This window comes from Rhinatrema bivittatum, chromosome 6 (genome assembly GCF_901001135.1).
Source record: "Rhinatrema bivittatum chromosome 6, aRhiBiv1.1, whole genome shotgun sequence".
Taxonomy (NCBI): Eukaryota; Metazoa; Chordata; class Amphibia; order Gymnophiona; family Rhinatrematidae; genus Rhinatrema; species Rhinatrema bivittatum.
The window spans coordinates 192934090-192954278 of NC_042620.1; the positions used below are offsets into that span (position 1 = coordinate 192934090).

The 20189-nt window shown below is 44.3% G+C and overlaps 1 protein-coding gene across 1 annotated transcript in view; it reads left to right on the plus strand.

The window, feature by feature from the left end:
- ADAM23 (ADAM metallopeptidase domain 23) overlaps window positions 1-20189 on the plus strand; it is a 600522-nt gene that overhangs the window by 173832 nt on the left and 406501 nt on the right. The window contains 1 exon segment of the mRNA XM_029606344.1: window positions 3871-3915. Within this exon segment, the coding sequence (XP_029462204.1) occupies window positions 3871-3915 (45 nt within the window).

Here is a 20189-nt window from a genome sequence, read left to right on the forward strand (position 1 = left end):
GTCAACCATTGTCCACATCACCAACGCACTCCGTCTATCTCACGCCTGGTGGAAAGATCAGAACAATCTCCTCCAGGGACTGCCCTTTCATCTACCAGATCCTCAACTCATTCTCACCACCGATGCTTCCAACCTCGGCTGGGGAGCTCATGTGAACGATCTACAGACACAAGGATCTTGGTCTCCAGAGGAAGCCAAACACCAGATAAATTTCCTGGAGCTTTGAGCAATGCGATATGCTCTCAGAGCTTTTCAGGATTACCTATCAAATCACTTCATCCTAATTCAGACGGACAATCAGGTGGCCATGTGGTACATCAACAAACAGGGAGGCACAGGTTCCTTCCTTGTGTGTCAGGAAGCTGCACAGATTTGGGCGGAAGCGCTCTCCTTCTCGATGTACCTCAGGGCCACCTACTTGCCGGGAGTGCACAATGTCTTGGCAGACAAACTGAGTCGTGTCTTCCAACCGCACGAGTGGTCTCTCAATCCCTCGGTAGCGACCTCTCTCTTCCAGCAATGGGGTTATCCCCAGATAGACCTCTTTGCGTCCCCTCAGAACCGCAAAGTAGACAATTCCTGCTCCCTCATTCGGAGCGAGTGCTCTCAGCCCAGAGATGCATTCTCCCTCTCGTGGACAACCGGTCTGCTTTATGCATTCCCTCCACTTCCTCTTCTCTCGAAGACTCTCGTGAAGCTCCGTCAGGACAAGGGAACCATGATCCTGATAGCACCTCACTGGCCACGCCAAGTGTGGTTTCCAATACTCTGGGATCTTTCCATCTGCAGGCACATTCCCTTGGGAAAGGACCCGCTTCTGATCACTCAGAACGACGGATGTCTACGCCATCCCAGTCTTCAGGCCTTGTCCCTGACGGCATGGATGTTGAAAGGCTAATCCTTCAGCCACTTCACCTTTCAGACTCGGTTTCTCGTGTCCTGATTGCTTCGCGAAAGCCTTCCACAAGGAAATCTTACTCCTATAAATGGAAAAGGTACACATCATGGTGCACTGCGCAGTCCCTTGATCCCTTTTCCTGTCCAATCCCAAGGTTTTTGGACTATCTCTGGCATTTGTCTGAGTCAGGTTTAAAAACCTCTTCAATCAGAATGCATGTCAGTGCGGTAGCCGCCTTCCATAAAGGTGTCAGGGATGTCCCTATATCGGTACAACCCCTCGTAACACGTTTTCTTAAAGGCTTGCTCCATATCAAGCCACCTTTACGTCCTCCGGCCCCTTCTTGGGACCTTAATCTGGTTCTCGGGCGGCTCATGAAATCACCGTTCGAACCTCTTCACTCCTGTGACCTAAAATATCTCACATGGAAAGTGATTTTCCTTTTGGCTATCACCTCAGCTCGCAGGGTTAGTGAGTTATAGGCCCTAGTTACCTATCCGCCTTACACTAAACTCCTGCAGGACCGGGTGGTACTCCGCACTCACCCTAAGTTTTTGCCTAAGGTAGTTTCGGAGTTTCACATTAATCAATCCATCATACTACCTATCTTCTTTCCCAGGCCCCACTCCAACCCAGGGGAACAGGCTCTACATACCCTCGACTGTAAAAGGGCTCTAGCATTCTACCTAGACCATACAGTTGCCCACAGGAAGAGCACTCATTTATTCGTCTCTTTCCATCCCAACAAATTAGGGCAACCTGTGGGTAAGCAGACTCTCTCCTCCTGGTTGGCGGACTGCATATCTTTTTGCTATCAGCAAGCAGGCATTCCTTTCCAAGACCGTGTTAAAGCACACTCTGTGAGGGCCATGGCGACTTCAGTAGCACACCTACGATCGGTGCCGCTTCCTGACATTTGCAGGGCTGCCACCTGGAGCGCTCTCCACACTTTCGCAGCCCACTATTGCTTGGACAAAGCCGGAAGACAGGATTCCATCTTCGGCCAATCTGTCCTGCGTAACCTATTTCCAACGTGACGTACCAACACCCTTCCACCTGCCTGGTGGGATGCCCTCTACCAAATTCCACCCCAGTTGTTGTGCCTGTTGCATGCCGTTGGGTACATTTGGTGCATGTTAGGACATCCTTAGCTCGGTACTCACCCATATGTGAGGACTACCATCCTGCTTGTCCTGTGAGAAAGCAAGTGTTGCTTACCTGTAACAGGTGTTCTCACAGGACAGGAGGATGTTAGTCCTCACGAAACCCGCCTGCCGCCCCGCGGTGTTGGGTTCGTAACGTTTTCTTGTTTTATTTTTTTGGCACTGCCTGTAGCTATCAAATAAGACTGAAGGGGGACCCCTGCTGGCTGCAGGGTTAGTGCCATGCTGGGCATGCCCAGTAGGGGCCAGTCAAAGTTCTGGAAACTTTGACAGAAGTTTTCCGTGATTGGGCTCCATCCTGATGATGTCACCCATATGTGAGGACTAACATCCTGCTGTCCTGTTACAGGTAAGCAACATTTGCTTTCTCACATGTGGGATGTCTGTCTAGTTTTTTGTTAAAATGGTAGGTTTAAGTGGCTTTTTTCTGTCAAAAATATATCTGTACATTTTAAAAGTACAATATCCCACTTCTAGGGGTGTGGTAAAATATATTGTATCACTTTGGGTATGTATAAGGCACAAGGCAAAGAGTGTATGATAAGCACTGTTTATGGCACACAACTATAGGTGATTACTTACACATACAAAAAAAAAAAGCTTACTGTAGCACTCATAAATAATATAAATATTTTTTGACATGGCTTTCCTTCCTTTATACCAGTGTTCCCTCTGAGGTGCAGGGGAGACACTGACACATTTTTCCCTTCCAGGCATGCTCCAGACGTCCTGCAGTTTAAATTTTATGGGGGTGGCAGGAGCATGCTGGCAGGCAGAAAGGTGTTGGTGGCCTGCTTTGCATTTTAGAGGGAACATCGCTGAACAGTTGAGCTTTTAGCCACATTGAATGGATTTTTTAAATCTGCATTTAATCCACTCATTGCCATGGGACATTTCATTACTGAGGTTCCGGGGCCTTTCTTCATAGCTGTGATGGGATACTCCCTAATTTAATCCTTCTCTTCTCCCTCCATAACCCAGCCATTGCAGTAATAGTTCTCAGTAGGACTCCTTTCAGAACCCAGTACATATGCACCTTGAATCCTATCTATAGATGTGGCTGTTGTGCAGTGACTGTGATTCTCTCCTCCTGGAGGCTTTGAATGCTGTTTCTGCAGCATCCCCAGTCCCTGTGGGCCAAATAAGCAGAAGCATTGTCTAGAAATTGGACCCAGATGTTCTGCATAACTGCTGGATTGCCAGGCTGGCTCTTCAAATAAATTTAATGGTAAGAAATTTTGGCAGACAGATACTCATGTTCAAAGCCACAGCCACCGAAGACAAAAATTATAGTAGAGAGGACCAGGCATGTTCAGTAAATTTTGAAACAGATTTTAAGTGTTGGGCAAAACAATCATAAGTAACCTATAGAACGTTTAACAGTGTGCATTTGTACCAAATATAGTGTTTTGCCAAAATCACAAACTGTTTCCTTTACTGTGTAATTAAATGCTATGCAAATTACATTAATCTGGTTTGAAACAATGCAATTTTTGCCAACAGTATAAATCTGTCAGTACAATTTGCATATTTTTAGTAGGCAGTATAAAGCTACTGCCTACTAAAAGATGTGTACATATCACTACCGGACTTCTTGCCCAGTCCTTGAATCTGGCTCTTAATGTACCTAATATATTCATCCAATATTTTACTTTCATTAGGAAGATTCTTACTACTGAACTGAAACAGATGAGTATTTTGTATATAATTAAATATTTAACTTTTTAGCAGAAGTGCCCAGTTTGCTCTTTCATTACTTACATACTACAATTTTCTGTCATGTGTTCACATTATACTTGGTTTCTTTAGAAAAGAAAAGCACAGAGGAACAAGCATCCCTTATGGACTCTAAAGGTGTGTGTCTCTAAACATTGCAGATTCTGGCAATACATAGGAGATTTTTGTTTGTTTTTTTGTTTTTTACTTTAAAATTTAAAAATATGAATGAACAGTAGCAGTGAGATAGATATTCAGAAATAAACGTTTATGAAAGTTAGCTAGATAAGACTTAGCTGGCTAACTTACATGGAATATTCATCAGCATGGCTGTGCTGCTGATGAATATTCCATATTTGGATTACTTAACCGGAAAAGTTAAACCTGTTCTATAGCAGGTCTGACTTATCAGATTAACTTAACTGGATAAGTCTGAATATCGACACTTATCTAGCCAAGTTAGCTGGATAAGTAGCGCTGCCCGGATCTGTCCACTGCCCGCCCAGTACTTAGCTGGATTGCCAAGCTGGCTCTTCAAATAAATTTAGTGGAAATGAAAGCAAGAATATATTAACATTGCAATGGGTAAATGAATGATAGATAAAGCTGTAGAGGTGCACGATATCAGGACAGTTTTCAAAACAATTTAGCAAGTTAAATTGGTCTGTCTGAAAATTAGCCTCACACAAAATGGCTTAAAATGTATACAAGGAGTTCACAACCTGCGTGCTTTCTGCAGCATTAAAAAGGAGCATTGCCAGGGCATGTTTTGGTCAGGGGAGTAAAGTATGTGTGAAAAATGGAATTTTTCAAATTTGTATGTATGCTTCTTTTTCCTATTTTTTCCACCTTCAGAAAAAGGAGGTGCAAAATTGTGGGTACTTTTCTCATTGGGGACATTTATAAGCAAGTTTTCTAAACCTGGGGGTGTGGGTTTTTTTTAACATTGTCTACCAAGTTTGTAGGTATAGAAGTGGCCACATACATTGCAACTGACATACTTACTGAAAATTGGCCCCTAAATATATTAATTCAGGCATAGAGTAATATATTACCACCACATCATGATACTGGGAGGAAATCTTGAAATTGGAGTGTCTCTGGAACAATGGAGAGTTCATTTTGCATTAAAAAAAATTGGATATCTTTGTAATAGCCTGCATAAATTAGACTGCAGAAGCATGCTTCCTTAGCGTTTGGGTAGGTCAGTCCCAATGAGTGGGTTATGCACCTCTGCCAGCAGATGGAGACAGAGCAAATGTTGATGTCATGGCTATATAGTCTGCCCCGACATCAGCCTGCCAATATTCTCCGTCTCCAGCAGATGGTGGTCATGTATTTCCCTTCAGGGCATTGCTTGTGAGTAAAAAAAAAAAGAAAGAATAGAAAAGTTGGAAAGGAGATGTCTGTATAGCACTGCTTACCTCCTGAGGTGATACCGTGCGGGTTCCTCAGTCAGTAGAGTGCCTTGGTCCGGTAGCCTTGTATGGCATGGAGCTAAATTCCACTTAGCCATTGCAGTCTGAGAGAGGCTCTGCCCCCACAGCTGGGACCTGTTCCTGTTCTCAGCCAGGGCAGGCTGAGCTCAGGTAAAAGTTTTAAACTTAAAAAGAAGAAAAAAAAAAAGTCAGCGACAGGAAGACAGCAGGGGAGTGCCTCACGTCTCTGGATCTGATGGAGGTGTATCTGCATATTCCTATTCGGCAGGAACATCAGCGGTTCCTCCAATTTGCCATCCTGGATTGTCATTACCAGTTTAAGGCCTTGCCTTTCAGACTAGCCACAGAGTCCAGGACCTTTTCCAGGATCATGCTATTGGTAGCAGTGGCTCTTCGCAAGGAGGGATTTGTAGTTCACCCCTATCTGGACGATTGGTTGATTCGAGCCAAGACATTGGAAGAATGTCTTCGTGTTTCCCACAGGGTGGTTTCCTTGCTACAGGAAACTAGGCTGGCTGGTGACTCTGGCCAAGAGCAATTTGCACCTGTCTCAGACCCTGGACTATCTCGGGTTCAATTCGACATGAGGCAGGGCAGCGTGTTTCTGCCGGAGTCTCAGATCCACTCATTGAAGCTGCAGTTCCGATCCCTGCGGAACTCTGTTTGTCTGACCATGTGGTCTTATCTACAGGTCCTGGGGTTGATAGCTACCACATTAGAAGTGGTTCCTTGGGCAAGGTCACATATTCGTCCTCTTCAGGGTGCCCTGCTCTCCTAATGGAATCCACAGTCGCAGAACTATGCAGAGAGGCTGCTTCTTCTGTTAGAGGTGAAATCCATGTTGCACTGGTAGTTACATGTGAACCATCTGAAAGAAAATTTCCATGATGATGCCAGATTGTTGGTACTCATGACAGATGTCAGCCTCCGGGGCTGGTGGGCTAACTGTCAAGGTTGCTGGAATGCTGTGGAGCAGCAATGGAACATCAGCAGACTAGAGGCACGAGAGGTTCAGTTGGTGTGTCTGTGGTTCACCGAGCGGCTAGAGGCTCAGGCAGTCAGGATAATGTAAGACAGTGCGAGAACGGTGGCTTACATCAATCATCAGGGTGGAGCCAAGAGTCGCCAGGTGTCAGAGGAGATAGATGTGCTCATGGTATGAGCAGAGCAGCATCTCCTAAACATATCCACCTCTCCCATTGCCAGAAGGGAAAATATCAGAGTTGATTTCCTCAGCAGGAGGAGTTTGGATCCAGGAGAATGGGAGCTGGCGGACAAGGCCTTTCAGCTCCTCATGGACTGCTGGGGCCTACCGGATCTAGACCTGTTGGTAAACTTCAGCAACGCCACATTTCCAAACTTCTTCAGTTGCAGGTGGGACCTAAAAGCGATGGGCATAGATGTTCTAGTTCGGAAGTGGCCACAAGGCGCCCTGTTGTATGCGTTCCTGCCTTGGCGTTTGATAGGCAGGCTGGTATAGAAGATTGCAAGTCAAGCCAATACCGTCCTTTCAGTGGCTCCGGATTGGGCTTGAAGGCCGTGGTACACCGCTCTCCAGAGACCTTTGGTGGGTAGTCCCCTCCACTACCATTTCGGACCAATCTGTTATGTCAGGGGTCCATTCTACACGAGGATCTGGGTCGGTTCTGTCTTACAGTTGGGTTGTTGAAAGGGCTCGGCTGTTGAAGCGCAGTTACTCGCTTTCTGTAATTTACACTTTTCTTCAGGCCCAGAAATTTTCTACTTCTCTAGCTTATGTTAGAGTTTGGAGGGTCTTTGAGGCCTGGTGTTCTGAGCGAGGTATTCAGCCACACAAGGTGCATATTCTTTTGATTTTGGAATTTTTACAGGATGGTTTGCTTAAAGATTTGGCCCTTAATATCTTGAAGGTTGAAGTTGCGGCACTGGTTTGTTATAGGGAAAGAATCAATGGAGGGACATTGTCTTCCCATCCGGATGTGTCCCATTTCTTGCAGGGAGTTAAACATCTTCGTCCCCCATTGCGGCTTTTGGTGCCTTTGTGAGATCTTAACTTGGTCCTCGAATTCTTGGCAGGTCCGACTTTTTGACCACTACATACTCTTTCCTTGTGGCTGCTTATTTTAAGACAGTTTTTTCTGGTAGCAATCTTTTTGTCTCGTTGGGTTTCTGAGCTGCAAGCTCTTTCTTGCCGTGAGCCTTTTCTCCATGTGACTCCGGGTGTGGTTGAACTTCGGACTGTGCCTTCCTTTTTATCCAAAGTGGTTTCAGACTTTCACTTGAATCAGTCCATTTCTCTGCCTGCCTTGGACAGAGATGAAGTTGAGTACCGCCTTTTGCATTCCTTGGACGTCAAGCATCATTTACTGTGCTATCTGGAGGTGAGTAAGGCTGTTTGGAAGTTAGCTCGCCTGTTTGTGCTCCTTGGTCGAGGTAAGAGGGAGCACCAGCGACACAGGCAACGATTGCCCACTGGGTTAAGGAGGTCATTACGGCAGCCTATGTGACTGCTGAGATTGCTTTGTTGAAGCAGATTAGACTGCATTCCATGAGGGCTCAGGTGATATTGTGGGCGGAGCTTCATTTGTTGTCTCCTGCTGAAATTTGCTGAGCAGCGACATTGTCATCTTTGCACACCTTCTCCAAGCATTACTTCTTGGATGTTAGGGCTAGGGAAGAGACCCCTTTTGTATGAGTTGTTCTGACTGGGCCGCTGGTAGCCTCCCGCCCTTTTCGGGATTAGCTTTTGTACATCCCACTCGTTAGGATTGTCCTACATAAACCCTAAGGAAGGAGAAATTACTAGATAATTTCCTTCAGTGAGGGTAGATCAATCTCAGACCTGTCCTCGGCTGTTGGATTTGGATTTTGTAGTTAGCTTTCTGAGGGTGAGCGATGCAGAGTGTGCTTACTTCTCCTCATTGATAAGTTTGCTAGATATGTTCCTTCTTTTGGCTGAGCTCAGTGTTCCTTTTGATTGAGAAACACGAATGGTTGCCTGTTGCTAATAATGTTCAAGTTTAATCAGTTTTGTCCACAGTTTGGCTTTTCCAGAGAATACTGGCTGGCTGATGACAGGGCAGACTATATAGCTGTGATAGCTTTTGCTCCGTCTCCATCTGCTGGCAGAGGTACATAACCCACTCGTTGGGATTGACCTACCCTCACTAAAGGAAAGGAAATTCAGGTAAGTAGTAATTTCTCCAAACGTGTTATCAATTTTCAAATCAAAATTATGTGCATATGTTTGCTTTGAAAGCTATCCCACCAAAATTTCCTCCACATGCAATTGCACCTGTCTGTGCACCAAGGTTTTTCTTGAAATTGTATTCACATGCTTTTCATAATGCAAAAGCATGCATTATGCACAAATGCCTCTCTTGTTTTGCCTCTGGAAATGCCTCTGTTCATCCAGATATATTTACATGCATTCAGGACATAGTGGCATAAATTTATCAGCATATCATTCTCTGTGCTTCCTTTACGTCGTCCCCCTATATGCAATATTTGGGACTTGACATTGACTCGACATTGGAAAAGGCCTTTAACAGGTTAATTACATATTTGCTCTTCTGCTTCGTTATTGAATTAGAATATACATTTGTTCTTTATAGTTAAAGGAGTTATATTATGTTATGTTATGTTATATTATGTTCTACTTAAATCCGTTATTTATGTAAAGCCTGTTGCGTTCATTTGTTTACACTCTGTAAATCCTGTTATATGTAAAGCCTTTTGCTAATTTATTGTTGACTGTAAACCGAGGTGATGTATATCTATACGTGCCGCGGTATATAAAAATCACTAAATAAATAAAATAAATATCAGCCAGGAAATTTTATATCAGGCAATTTCTGTGGATAAAGCACCATTTTACTTGCAGAAATGCCCTTGAAGATTATCCTTTCCGAGTTTATGCTGTGTATCCTAGTAAATATCGAGAAAAATCCTAATTTTTGACACACAAGTTATTGCTCACATTGGTGGAAAACATTTTAAGATTCTGTTCTCAATTTGGCTCAAATATATACTGTAGAGGGAGACCATTAAGGTGGTCAAAGTAATCTCATCTCGAATTGGGGTCTGTAAGATTTGATTAATATCCAGGCTGTCCATAGTTAACTGTCCAAGCTAGGACTCTTCCTTACAGGCCAATACAGTAAACTATGCGGGAGAGCCGGTGCTCTGAGGCGAGCACCAGCTCTTCCAATATGTGCCCAGGACCCTCTCCTGGGCATGTGATTTTGTATTCAGATTAGGGCCCATGCTAATAAGGAGGCGCTAGGGTTACTAGCAGGTCCCTTAGGCCTACTTATTGGTAGAAGCGGCGGCTCTCAGCGGGTTTGACAGCCGACACTTAATTGTACCGGCATCAGTTGTCGAACCCACTGACAGCCTCAGGTTCGGAAAACGGATGCTGGCAAAATTGAGTGTCCGTTTTCCAACCCGCGGGCAGATTTTTTTTTTCCAGAAGATTTTATTTTTTATTTTTGGCGATATTAAGTCGGAGGGTGTACAGAAAAGCATTTTTTTCTGCTTTTCTGTAAACTTGCCTGGTGCTGTCTGAAATTAACTCCTGCCTTTGGCAGGAGTTAATTTCTGAAAGTAAAATGTGCGGCTTGGCCGCACATTTTGCTTTCTGTATTGTGGGTGAATAGCTAATAGGCTCATCAACATGCATTTGCATGTGATGAGCGCTATTAGTTTTGGGGGGGTTGGCTGCGCGTTTTCCATGTGCTTTTACCCCTTACTGTATAAGGGGTAAAAATAGCGTGTCGAAAATGCATGCCCAAACGGTGTTCTCGGCTGAGCGCATCATACTGTATTGCCCTGTTAGTATTTAGGGAGGGGGAGAGAGTGTCTGACAGGGGAATAAGCTATATATTCAGAGGGACAAGCCAAAGTTTCGCATTCCTCCCCGGGGACCTCCCTTTCCAGCGCATTCGCTGCGCCTCAAATCTCCCTCTTTCCTGCGGGGGCTCGCACGGTCGGTGCAGCCCTGTCGGGGGTAGAGCCCGCTCACCAGACCGAGTGGTGAGCCAGCAGGAGCCTGAACCGGAAAACAGAGAAAAAAATAAATAAATAAAACCGCCAGCAGAAACGCTGCAGGACCCATGTAGTGAGTCTTGCTGCACCCACCTTTACCCAAACGGCCTATCACATTCCGACTAAGGCCCTTTAAATCCGGTGGCGCTCCCCGGGGCGTCGTGCACCGGGCGTCGCACGCCCGAAGGAGCGCGACCTAAGGGGCCTGCCCCTTAGTGCGCCTCTTTGTGAGACCCAGATACCAAGATATACGATACGTGGAATTGACTATTACCTTCTACACACCAACACTACATAGAATTCCATCCTTTCGTATGTGCTACACCCAGGATAATAACCTTAATTCAACCTCCTTCATAACTCACCTATAACCACCCAGCTCTCATCCTCTCTTCTGCAACCAGCATCCAGCACCCATCCTCATCTCAGCATCCAGCATTCAGCACCCATCCTCATCTCAGCATCCAGCACCCACCCTCTCACCGACACCTGTCATCTCCGCAACCAGCCTTATCTCAGCAACCAGCTTCCAGCACCTATCCTCGGCTCAGAAAACAACATACAGCACGCATCCTCTCACAGACATCTCTCATCTCAACAATCGCTCATCTCAACAACCAGACTCATCTCAGCAGCCACCCTCCAGCACACATCATTTCACCGACAAGCAACCTCAAACTATCATCATTTATTTATTTAGTTTTAACTTTTATATACCGACATTCTTGCATTAAATGCAAATCATGCCGGTTTACAGTGAAACAGAAAAATCATCCTCCAACACTCATCATCATTTCAGCAAACATCAATTAGCTCCCTTACTGATAATTCTCCCAAACATACTACTCTCTTTCAGCCTCTGCTGGCAACACCCTGTAACTTCAACATAAATCACCAATCACTAAGATGGCTACCCTGACTATCACACCTCATCAAAAAAGATACACCTAATAAACATCCCATTAATGAAAAATTTCAAAAACATACTGGGGTAGATTTTTAAAAAATGCGCGTTCGCGTACTTTTGTTGGCGCACCAGGCGCCAACAAAAGTACGCTGGATTTTATAAGATACGCGCGTATCTTATAAAATCCTGGATCAGCGTGCGCAAGGCTGCCGATTTTGGGCAGCCGGTGCGCGCCGAGCTGTGCAGCCTGCCTCCGTTCCCTCCGAGGCCGCTCCGAAATCGGAGCGGCCTTGGAGGGAACTCTCTTTCTCCCTCCCCTCACCTTCCCCTCCCTTCCTCTACCTAACCCACCCCCCCGGCCCTATCTAAACCCTCCCCCACCTTTGTCCACGGATTTACGCCTCCCGGAGGGAGAAGTAAATCCACGCGCGCCAGCGGGCCGCTGGCGCGCGGAGACGCAACCCGGGGGAGGTTCCGGAGGGCGCGGCCACGCCCCCGGACCGCCCTGGGCTGAAACCACGCCCCCGGGCCCGCCCCCAAAACACCGCGTCGCGCCCCCAAAATGCCGCGTCGATCGGCCCCGCACCCGACACGCCCCCGACAAAAAACCCCGGGACTTACGCGAGTCCCGGGCCTCTGCGCGCGCCGGCAGGCCTATGGAAAATAGGCGCGCCGGCGTGCAAGGCCATGCTCGCGTAAATCGGGGCGGATTTACGCGAGCAGGGCTTTTAAAATCCGCCCCACTATGTCTCACCTTCCTTCTCATCAACGCTCAATCACTAACCAAAAAATATATGCTAATATCCAACATACTGCAAGAAAACCCCCCCGATTTTATCGCCATAACAGAAACTTGGTTCAAAAATACTGATCAAGTCTTAACGAACCAACTTAACAACTATGATTACGACACGTTTTCTATCCCTCGCAAGAATCGTAGAGGAGGAGGACTTCTCCTTATCATAAAAAAACAATTCACAATGAAGGTGATTCCCCACGAGATACAAATGCAATATGTAATAGCCCTCTTTGACTCACAAAGCCTACAAATATGTTTAGTATACTGCCCGCCCAAACTCCTGGACAACGACATCTCTCCACTGCTAGAATTCCTGATAACAAACATTAATATGAAAAAACCTACTATCATTCTTGGCGACTTCAACCTTCACACTGACACCAGTCCCAGATCACAAAATTGCCAAACCCTACTCAACATGCTAACTAGTCTAAATTTCAACCTCCAAGTTAACAACCCCACACATAAAGCGGGTCATACACTCGACCTGATCTTCACTAACCAATACTTCTCAGATTCTTCTATTTCAGTCAATCCAGTCCCCTGGTCTGATCACCACATCCTACAATGCAATACAAAAGCAATAATCAATGACTTAACAAGAACTAACACACCTCAACAATCCTTCAAATACCGTCCGCCTTTTCAAATCGATCTACTGCAACAAGAACTGGGAAAACAACTAACCAACCTTGACCTCTCAAACATAAATAGCGCGATCCAATCATGGTTCCAAATCACAGAAAGCACAGCTAACAATATAAACCCGGAGAAAATTAAACAGCTAAAAAGCCACAAAGAACAATGAAACCCATGGTATAACACTCAATTAAGAAGCATGAAATCTAACCTCAGGAAAATTGAAAAAGAATGGCTAAAAGACAGATGTCCAGTAAAAGCACAAAGGTACCGCACCCAACTAGCCACCTACAAAAAAATTATATTGAACACCAAGCGAGACTATTTCAGCCAAAAAATCAAAAGCTCCACCAATAACTCCAAATCCCTATTCAACATTGTAAATAACCTCATTTCTGAAAACATCAGCGCAGACATAACCGAAACCAAAAATTTGAGCCAAGACCTAGCATTTCTCAAGTCAAAAATAACCAAAATAACTGATGCCTTCAAAACCCACTCAACCAAAGAAGAAAAAACCAACACAACGAATAGTACACCTTGGTTGTATTTTGAACCTATCTCCACAATAGACGCTGAAAGAATGCTAAAAAAAAATAAACCCAGCCCACCATGACCTCGACACCATTCCGACTAAAGAACTTAAAGAAATCTCTCATTCCATAGCTCCTACAATAGCAGCAATCATCAATAAATCTCTTGAAGAAGGTGAGCTACCAATCGAACTGAAAACAGCAACAATCAAACCAATGCTAAAAAGAAAGAACCTGAATCCAATCGACCTGAATAACTACCGTCCTATATCAAATCTACCCCTTCTTGCAAAAATGACAGAGAAAGCAGTCCTGAAACAGCTTAATGAACACCTGGACAAATACAAACTTCTTCACACCACACAACACGGCTTCAGGAAAAACCACAGTACCGAAACTCTACTGCTCAACCTATCAAACATACTCAGAGGAATGGATAACAAAATAGAACATCTACTAATACTCCTTGACCTATCCGCAGCATTCGATACAGTCGATCACAAAAGGTTAATATCAAGCCTAGCAAACATCGGGTTAGCGGGCAAAACGCTGAAGTGGTTCACTTCGTTCCTAAAAGACAGATTCTTCAAGGTCTCTATCAACAGTAAATCATCTGAAGCAATCCCCCTTGAAACAGGAGTTCCACAAGGGTCTGCTCTCTCAGCCACTCTCTTCAATATTTATCTACTCCCCCTATGTCAACTCCTATCAAGCCTAGGGCTAACCTTCTATATGTATGCCGATGACATACAACTCCTCATTCCAATCTCTAACACAATCGAAGACACACTGATACAAGCAGCATCCTACCTTGATTCAATCAGAAACTTGCTAAACCACCTAAAGCTTTGTCTAAACATGAGCAAGACGGAATGCATTCTAATAGAAAGAAAAAACGCAGGACCTAAAACCATACCATCACTTCAAATAGACGACATTTCCAAACAACTTAAAGAAAATGTAAAAGACCTGGGAATTTGGATTGACAGTGAACTAAACTTCAAAAAAACATCTCCACAAAAACTAAAGAAGGATTCCACAAACTACAAATACTTAAAACACCTAAAACCAATGCTTCACCACCAAGATTTCAGGACAGTCCTACAATCTCTGATCTTCACCAGCCTAGACTATTGCAACTCACTAAAGCAGCCTTAAAACCACTACAACTACTACAAAATGCTGCAGCTAGAGTACTGACAGGCAAGAAGAAATCAGACCACATCACCCCTGTACTCAAGAGCCTACACTGGCTTCCAGTTGAAAAAAGAATTGAATTCAAGATCTTAACAATTCTTCATAATGCAATATACAAGGCAGATAAGCCCTTGACAATATCATAAAGCTTCACAGAACACAACGTACAACCTGAACAGCAAGTAAGCTAAATCTTGTAATACCATCACTCCCATTAGCTAAACTTTCCACAACAAGAAATCAAGCCATTTCTAGCGCTGGTCCAAATTTATGGAGCTCACAAAGTAATACTAAATCTTTTAAAAAAGAGCTCAAAACTTGGATTTTCAGCCAAACGTTCAAAGATGGTATCTGTTAAGTTCACAGATCAAGTCACTGATCACATCGAATTTATCGAATATATTGTCATGATCACGCCCATCTGCTCAGCATGCTGTGGGGCTTTGCTGGGCTTCAGGCCTCCAGCTTCGCTCCTATGCCTTGTCCCGTCCACTTGCACAGCTCATGCACAGCGCTGCTATGAACTCCTCACAGCCTCTAGTCAGAGTGCCAGGCTTAGTCCTGGCACTCCCAAACAGTACACAGAGAAAAAGGCTTTTATCACAAAAAGGGTTTAATGGAGTCCTGTAGCCTCACCGGCTGCAGCCCTGTAACAATGCCTGCTTGACTGTACAAACCCCCAAGCCCTACCTGCTTAGGTCCTCCTTAGCAAGCTTAGAGTTAAACAGCATTTGAACCATAATATCCTTTCAACATTTCTTAAACCTCCTTGTCTAAACCTAGGATTTACCATCCCCCAACCTCCTGGTTATTCCAGCTCCATAGAGGAACAGCTGGAGCTTTCCTCTCTCCAGCTTACCTCCATCTCCTCCTCCAGAGACTCTGAGGAGCCGGGCTTTTGTGGCCAGCTCCACCACGGTGGCACGCCCTCTTCCTCCGCTTCCATGGACTCTGCTGAGTCATAGGGATCAGTCCCAATTTCCTCCACCTGTTCCTGTTCATTCTCCAGCCAGGGGTCAGGTGTCGGTTCAGGGAACCTGGGAAGTGTAGTCTTTGCTACCTTCCTCAGCGCCCTCCGGTGGCTAGGTTTGGTACTGTCAGCTTCTGCTTTTCTGTGTCCCGGCTGTTTCCGCCCCGGGCCAGGTCGTACTGCATCACAATATGTATCTCCGAGACTTACCTTTACCTCCCCTGGTTGATAATATCACCCCTATAACTATGACTCCAGTCATTATAAACAAGACTTTTCCGATATTTCTTGCTTTTTACACTATTACTGTCCTTTTTTCCTCATTGACCCATTTGACAGACCCTGTTCAAAATGCTACGATTTATTGCAACAAGTTTTTCTTTTTTTAGCTGACTCAGTTACTGTTAAATGTTAAATGTTAAACTGTGAAATGTTAAATGTCTATTGCCAAATGTAAGTTAGTTGTTGTACATGTAAACCGGGGTGAAGGCACACAGCCATACCTCGGTATATAAAAACCTTTAAATAAATAAAATAAATAAATAGTGTATTTGGATTTTCAGAAGGCGTTTGACAAAGTTCCTCAAGAGAGGCTTCTACGCAAACTAAAAAATCATGGGATAGGAGGTGATGTCCTTTTGTGGATTACAAACTGCTTAAAAGATAGGAAACAGAGTGGGATTAAATGGTCAATTTTCTCAGTGGAAAAGGGTAAACAGTGGAGTGCCTCAGGGATCTGTACTTGGACCGGTGCTTTTCAATATATATATATATATATATATATATAAATGATCTGGAAAGGAATACGACGAGTGAGGTTATCAAATTTGCGGATGATACAAAATTATTCAAGGGTACCCAGATTTTAGGCTGTGCGGGTTGTTTGAAAATGACCCTTGTATTGTTAGGTTTCTCCTATGGCACAAATCACCCCCCCCCCCCCCCCAAAAAAAATGATACCCCTTCTACCCAGGATAACCTGTCCCCTTCCCAGAGATTTCCCTTTTCCCTTCCCAATAAAAGCAGGGCTACCATCGCTGCCATCACATAAATGTAGAAAGAAAATCTCCCCATTGCCCCTCCAGGTCTTCTCCTCTCTGCATCACCCTCTTATATGGTGTAGTCTGTGGGTCCCCCTGGGATAGAGCATTGTACAGTTGCTCCTGCCTCACTGGCACCATCACTGAAAATGGTGCTGGCTGCCAGTAAATCCTCTCTTCTCCTCCCATGCAGGGCAAAGTGGAACTGCCGGTCAGCCTCCACCATTTTGAATTTAAGTACTAGTGGAGCAAGAAGGACTGGGGGAGCTGGAGCACACATCGGGTAAAGAGGAGTCTGTTGGGGGAGTAAGACTTGGTGGGGGTGAGGGAGAAGAATGCAAATTGGTTGCTAATTCTTAAAAAAAAAAAAAAAAAAAAAAAAAAGTCGAGGACACTCAGTGAAGCTACTAAGTAGCATACAAAACAAATCAGAGAGAATATTTTTTCAGTCAATGCCCACTCTAGAATAAAAGAAAAATATCTAAGTCTATGTGACCAGAACACAAAATAAGTCCGAGGCAATGTACACAATTCTAAGAAAAGAATTCTACCAAATTTACAGGGTCATTCATCAAAATGCGTTATGGCATTAACGCATTTGATAGCACCATAACGCATGCGATAATATGATTACTGCATGGCGCGAATGCAAATTTTTTGAAGGGGTGGGATTGGGGAGGGGTTTGGGTAGGATTAATAAAATGAGAGGTGATAACTAAACCTTTTTTCCTGGTGTTAAGCTGTGTGATATATCCAAAATGGCTGCAATGCAATTTGAGTTAAAGACTACAAATTGCATTTTGACCATTTCACACACCGAGAGAGACTATTTATAAGGCCTTCATAGTATTCAACTATTTATATGCCTAAAAGAGGGCCATCTAATAAATCGAGGTAAGGTGTTGGTGGTGGTTTATAGTTTAGGGGTCAGTTTTCCATGCAGAGTGAGACTTTTGAACAGCACAGTACATTATGGTACCCTGTTATAGAGTTCATCAAGCTAGGGTAAGAGAACATAGTAGAAATCTATCTTTGTGAGACTTTCCTCACTCCAAGTGATGTCAAATCTTCACCGAGGTGTACTGTGCAATTTGTACGTCTCACTCTGTGTGGGAAAACTGGCCCCTAAACCTTACCAACACTTGACCTCGAGCTATTAGTTGGCCCTCCTATAGGCATATAAATAGTTATGAAGGCCTTATAAATAGTCTCTCTCTCTTTCTCCCTATGCTCCCTTACCACAGGCGCTATCCATGCGATATTATAGTATTTTGATGAATCTAGGAGTCGGTTCTTAATATAGTAGCATTCTGTACGACTTTAAACTTATAGAACAAAGAGTACAATTTAAAACACTATGCACAGTGCATAAACTAATAAATGACGAACATGCTGACTGGCTAAACACCACACTACGATTACATGTCCCTCAAAGAAATCTCAGATCGGCCAATAGAGCTCTACTAACCATACCCTCAGTCAAAACAGCAAAGTTGACCCAAGTCAGAGAGAGAGCACTATCATTGGTAGGACCTTTATTATGGAACTCATTACCCCTGGAATTAAGACTAATGAAAGAATTAAAGCTCTTCAAAAAAGGCTTAAAAACATGGCTCTTCAAAAAAGCATTTCACAGTGAAGTAGCTGAATAACAACACAAAAACAGCTGAAAGTCACCAGTAAAAATGCAGAGTTGCTTATTTTTTTTTATTATTTTTCTCATATTTAAGTATTATATTAGAAAGACAGTATAAACATATGATTACGCTAACAATCATAAATGGTAACCACACCCATTCCCCATTTAGAGTATATTATTGATCTATGTAACCATATAATACTGGCACCTTTTGGATAATTTAGAAACCAAACATATTTGTGCCTAACTGTAAACCGTTGTGATGGTGCACTACTAAACGACGGTATAGAAAAGTTTTTAAATAAATAAAATAAATAAATATCACCAAACACTAGAGGACTGTGTGAAAATCCTTCCCCCATCAAACAATCCCCCAAAATAAACCCTAAAACCATGTTTTCCATTGATACTCCTTTGGGTACATCTCTCTCAGAATTTTTGGTTGCATGTAACTTTATCTGGATATTCAGTTGGACTTATTTGGATAAGTCTGCCACTGAATATACCTAAATAACATTGCGTGAATACTTTTACTTGAATAACTTTAGGACACGTGTTTTTCTGACCATACTTAGGTGCATAACTTTAACTGGACAGGGGCTCAATATCTGGTGAAACCAGCAAAAGTTTAGCCTTACCCTTGGAATGCCTACAGTGTTGCTTCGTTTTATCTGAATAAATTTTGTGTGCAAAATGAATTGTATATACAAATTTTATCTGCTTGTCAGAAGGAAATATTCAAATCTTGACTCTTGTCTGGCTAACTTCAAAACGCTAGAGGAAGGCTAATTTTATAACTCTCCTCACAGTGGTAAAGTCTGTGTGTACCCATACATGCAGTCTTTAATGAGGATTTTCAAAGCAAATTTCCTGGCGTGTAGCCAGATGGACTCAGAACGAATGGGTATAGTATGCTTGTGCTAGCAGTTGGAGACAGATCTGACGTCAGCACGGGTATATATATACCCCCACAGGAAGCGTAGCAACTCAGTAATTTCCGTCTCCAAAGCAGTTTGGAGAGCCTGCACGCTCGCTGAGCGTGTTTTCCAAATCTACTTTCTATTTTTCTATTTTCTACTTTCTTTTCACTAAAACTTCTACAGCATCGAGCCCCGCACTCCTGCGGTGATACCCTAAGGTCCTTCCCCCAGTAGAGTTTCCCGGGGTGATTTCCGTGATCCCCCAGAGGTTTAAGTCCTCGGTCCGGTGGCCGAATCGCGGCAGGGACGTAGCCCCCGGGCGAGGTCCGGGTGAGGCATACGAGGCGCCTCGGTCCCGGCGTGGACGAGGCAGCGGGTGCATATCCTCAAACGCGGCGGTGAAGGTACTTGCCCTCTCCCCCCGCAGCCGGAGACCGCCCGGGTTCCAGCCGGGAAGCGCCAAGGATCAGGTAAGGCGTACGTCTTTTACTTCTGGTCTCCGAGGAACCGAGGATATGCGGCGTGGCACGCCGTGGAGGGCGCCATTTTGTGGCCTTGTTCAGGTATTGAGTGCCCGTAATCGGCACAGGTCTATGACTAAGCGCATATTCTATTCCTCATACCATTGAGCGTGTATTGCTAACCGCATATTGCTGAGAACATATTGAATAATATTGAGCATGTATTGCTAACCGCTTCTTGCTGAGAGCATATTGCATACAATTGAGCGTGTATTGCTAACCGCTTATTGCTGAGAGCATATTGCATACAATTGAGTGTGTATTGCTAACCGCTTATTGCTGAGAGCATATTGAATACCATTGAGCGTGTATTCATGACCGCATATTGCTGAGAGCATATTGCATATCATTGAGCGTATATTGTTAGCCGCATATGGCTGAGCGCTTGTTGTCTATATTGCTGCCGCATATTATTATTATTAAGCGCCTGTTGTATTAAGCGCATATGGCTGCCGCATATTATTAAGCGCCTGTTGTGCTAAGCGCATATTGCTGCCGCATATTATTATTGTGCGCCTGTTGTATTAAGCGCATATTGCTGCCGCATATTATTATTGTGCACCTGTTGTATTAAGCGCATATTGCTGCCGCATATTATTATTGTGCGCCTGTTCTATTAAGCGTATATTGTTGCCGCTTTTCATTCAGCGCATACTTTTCAATGGAACAGAACGCCTCAGCGTCTTCAGTGGGGGCGCCGCCTGCCTCCGGCATTAAAGCCCTCGGCCTCTGCTCTGCATGCCAGCTTCGAGCCACGCACAGTGAAGAGCCAGACTCCCTATG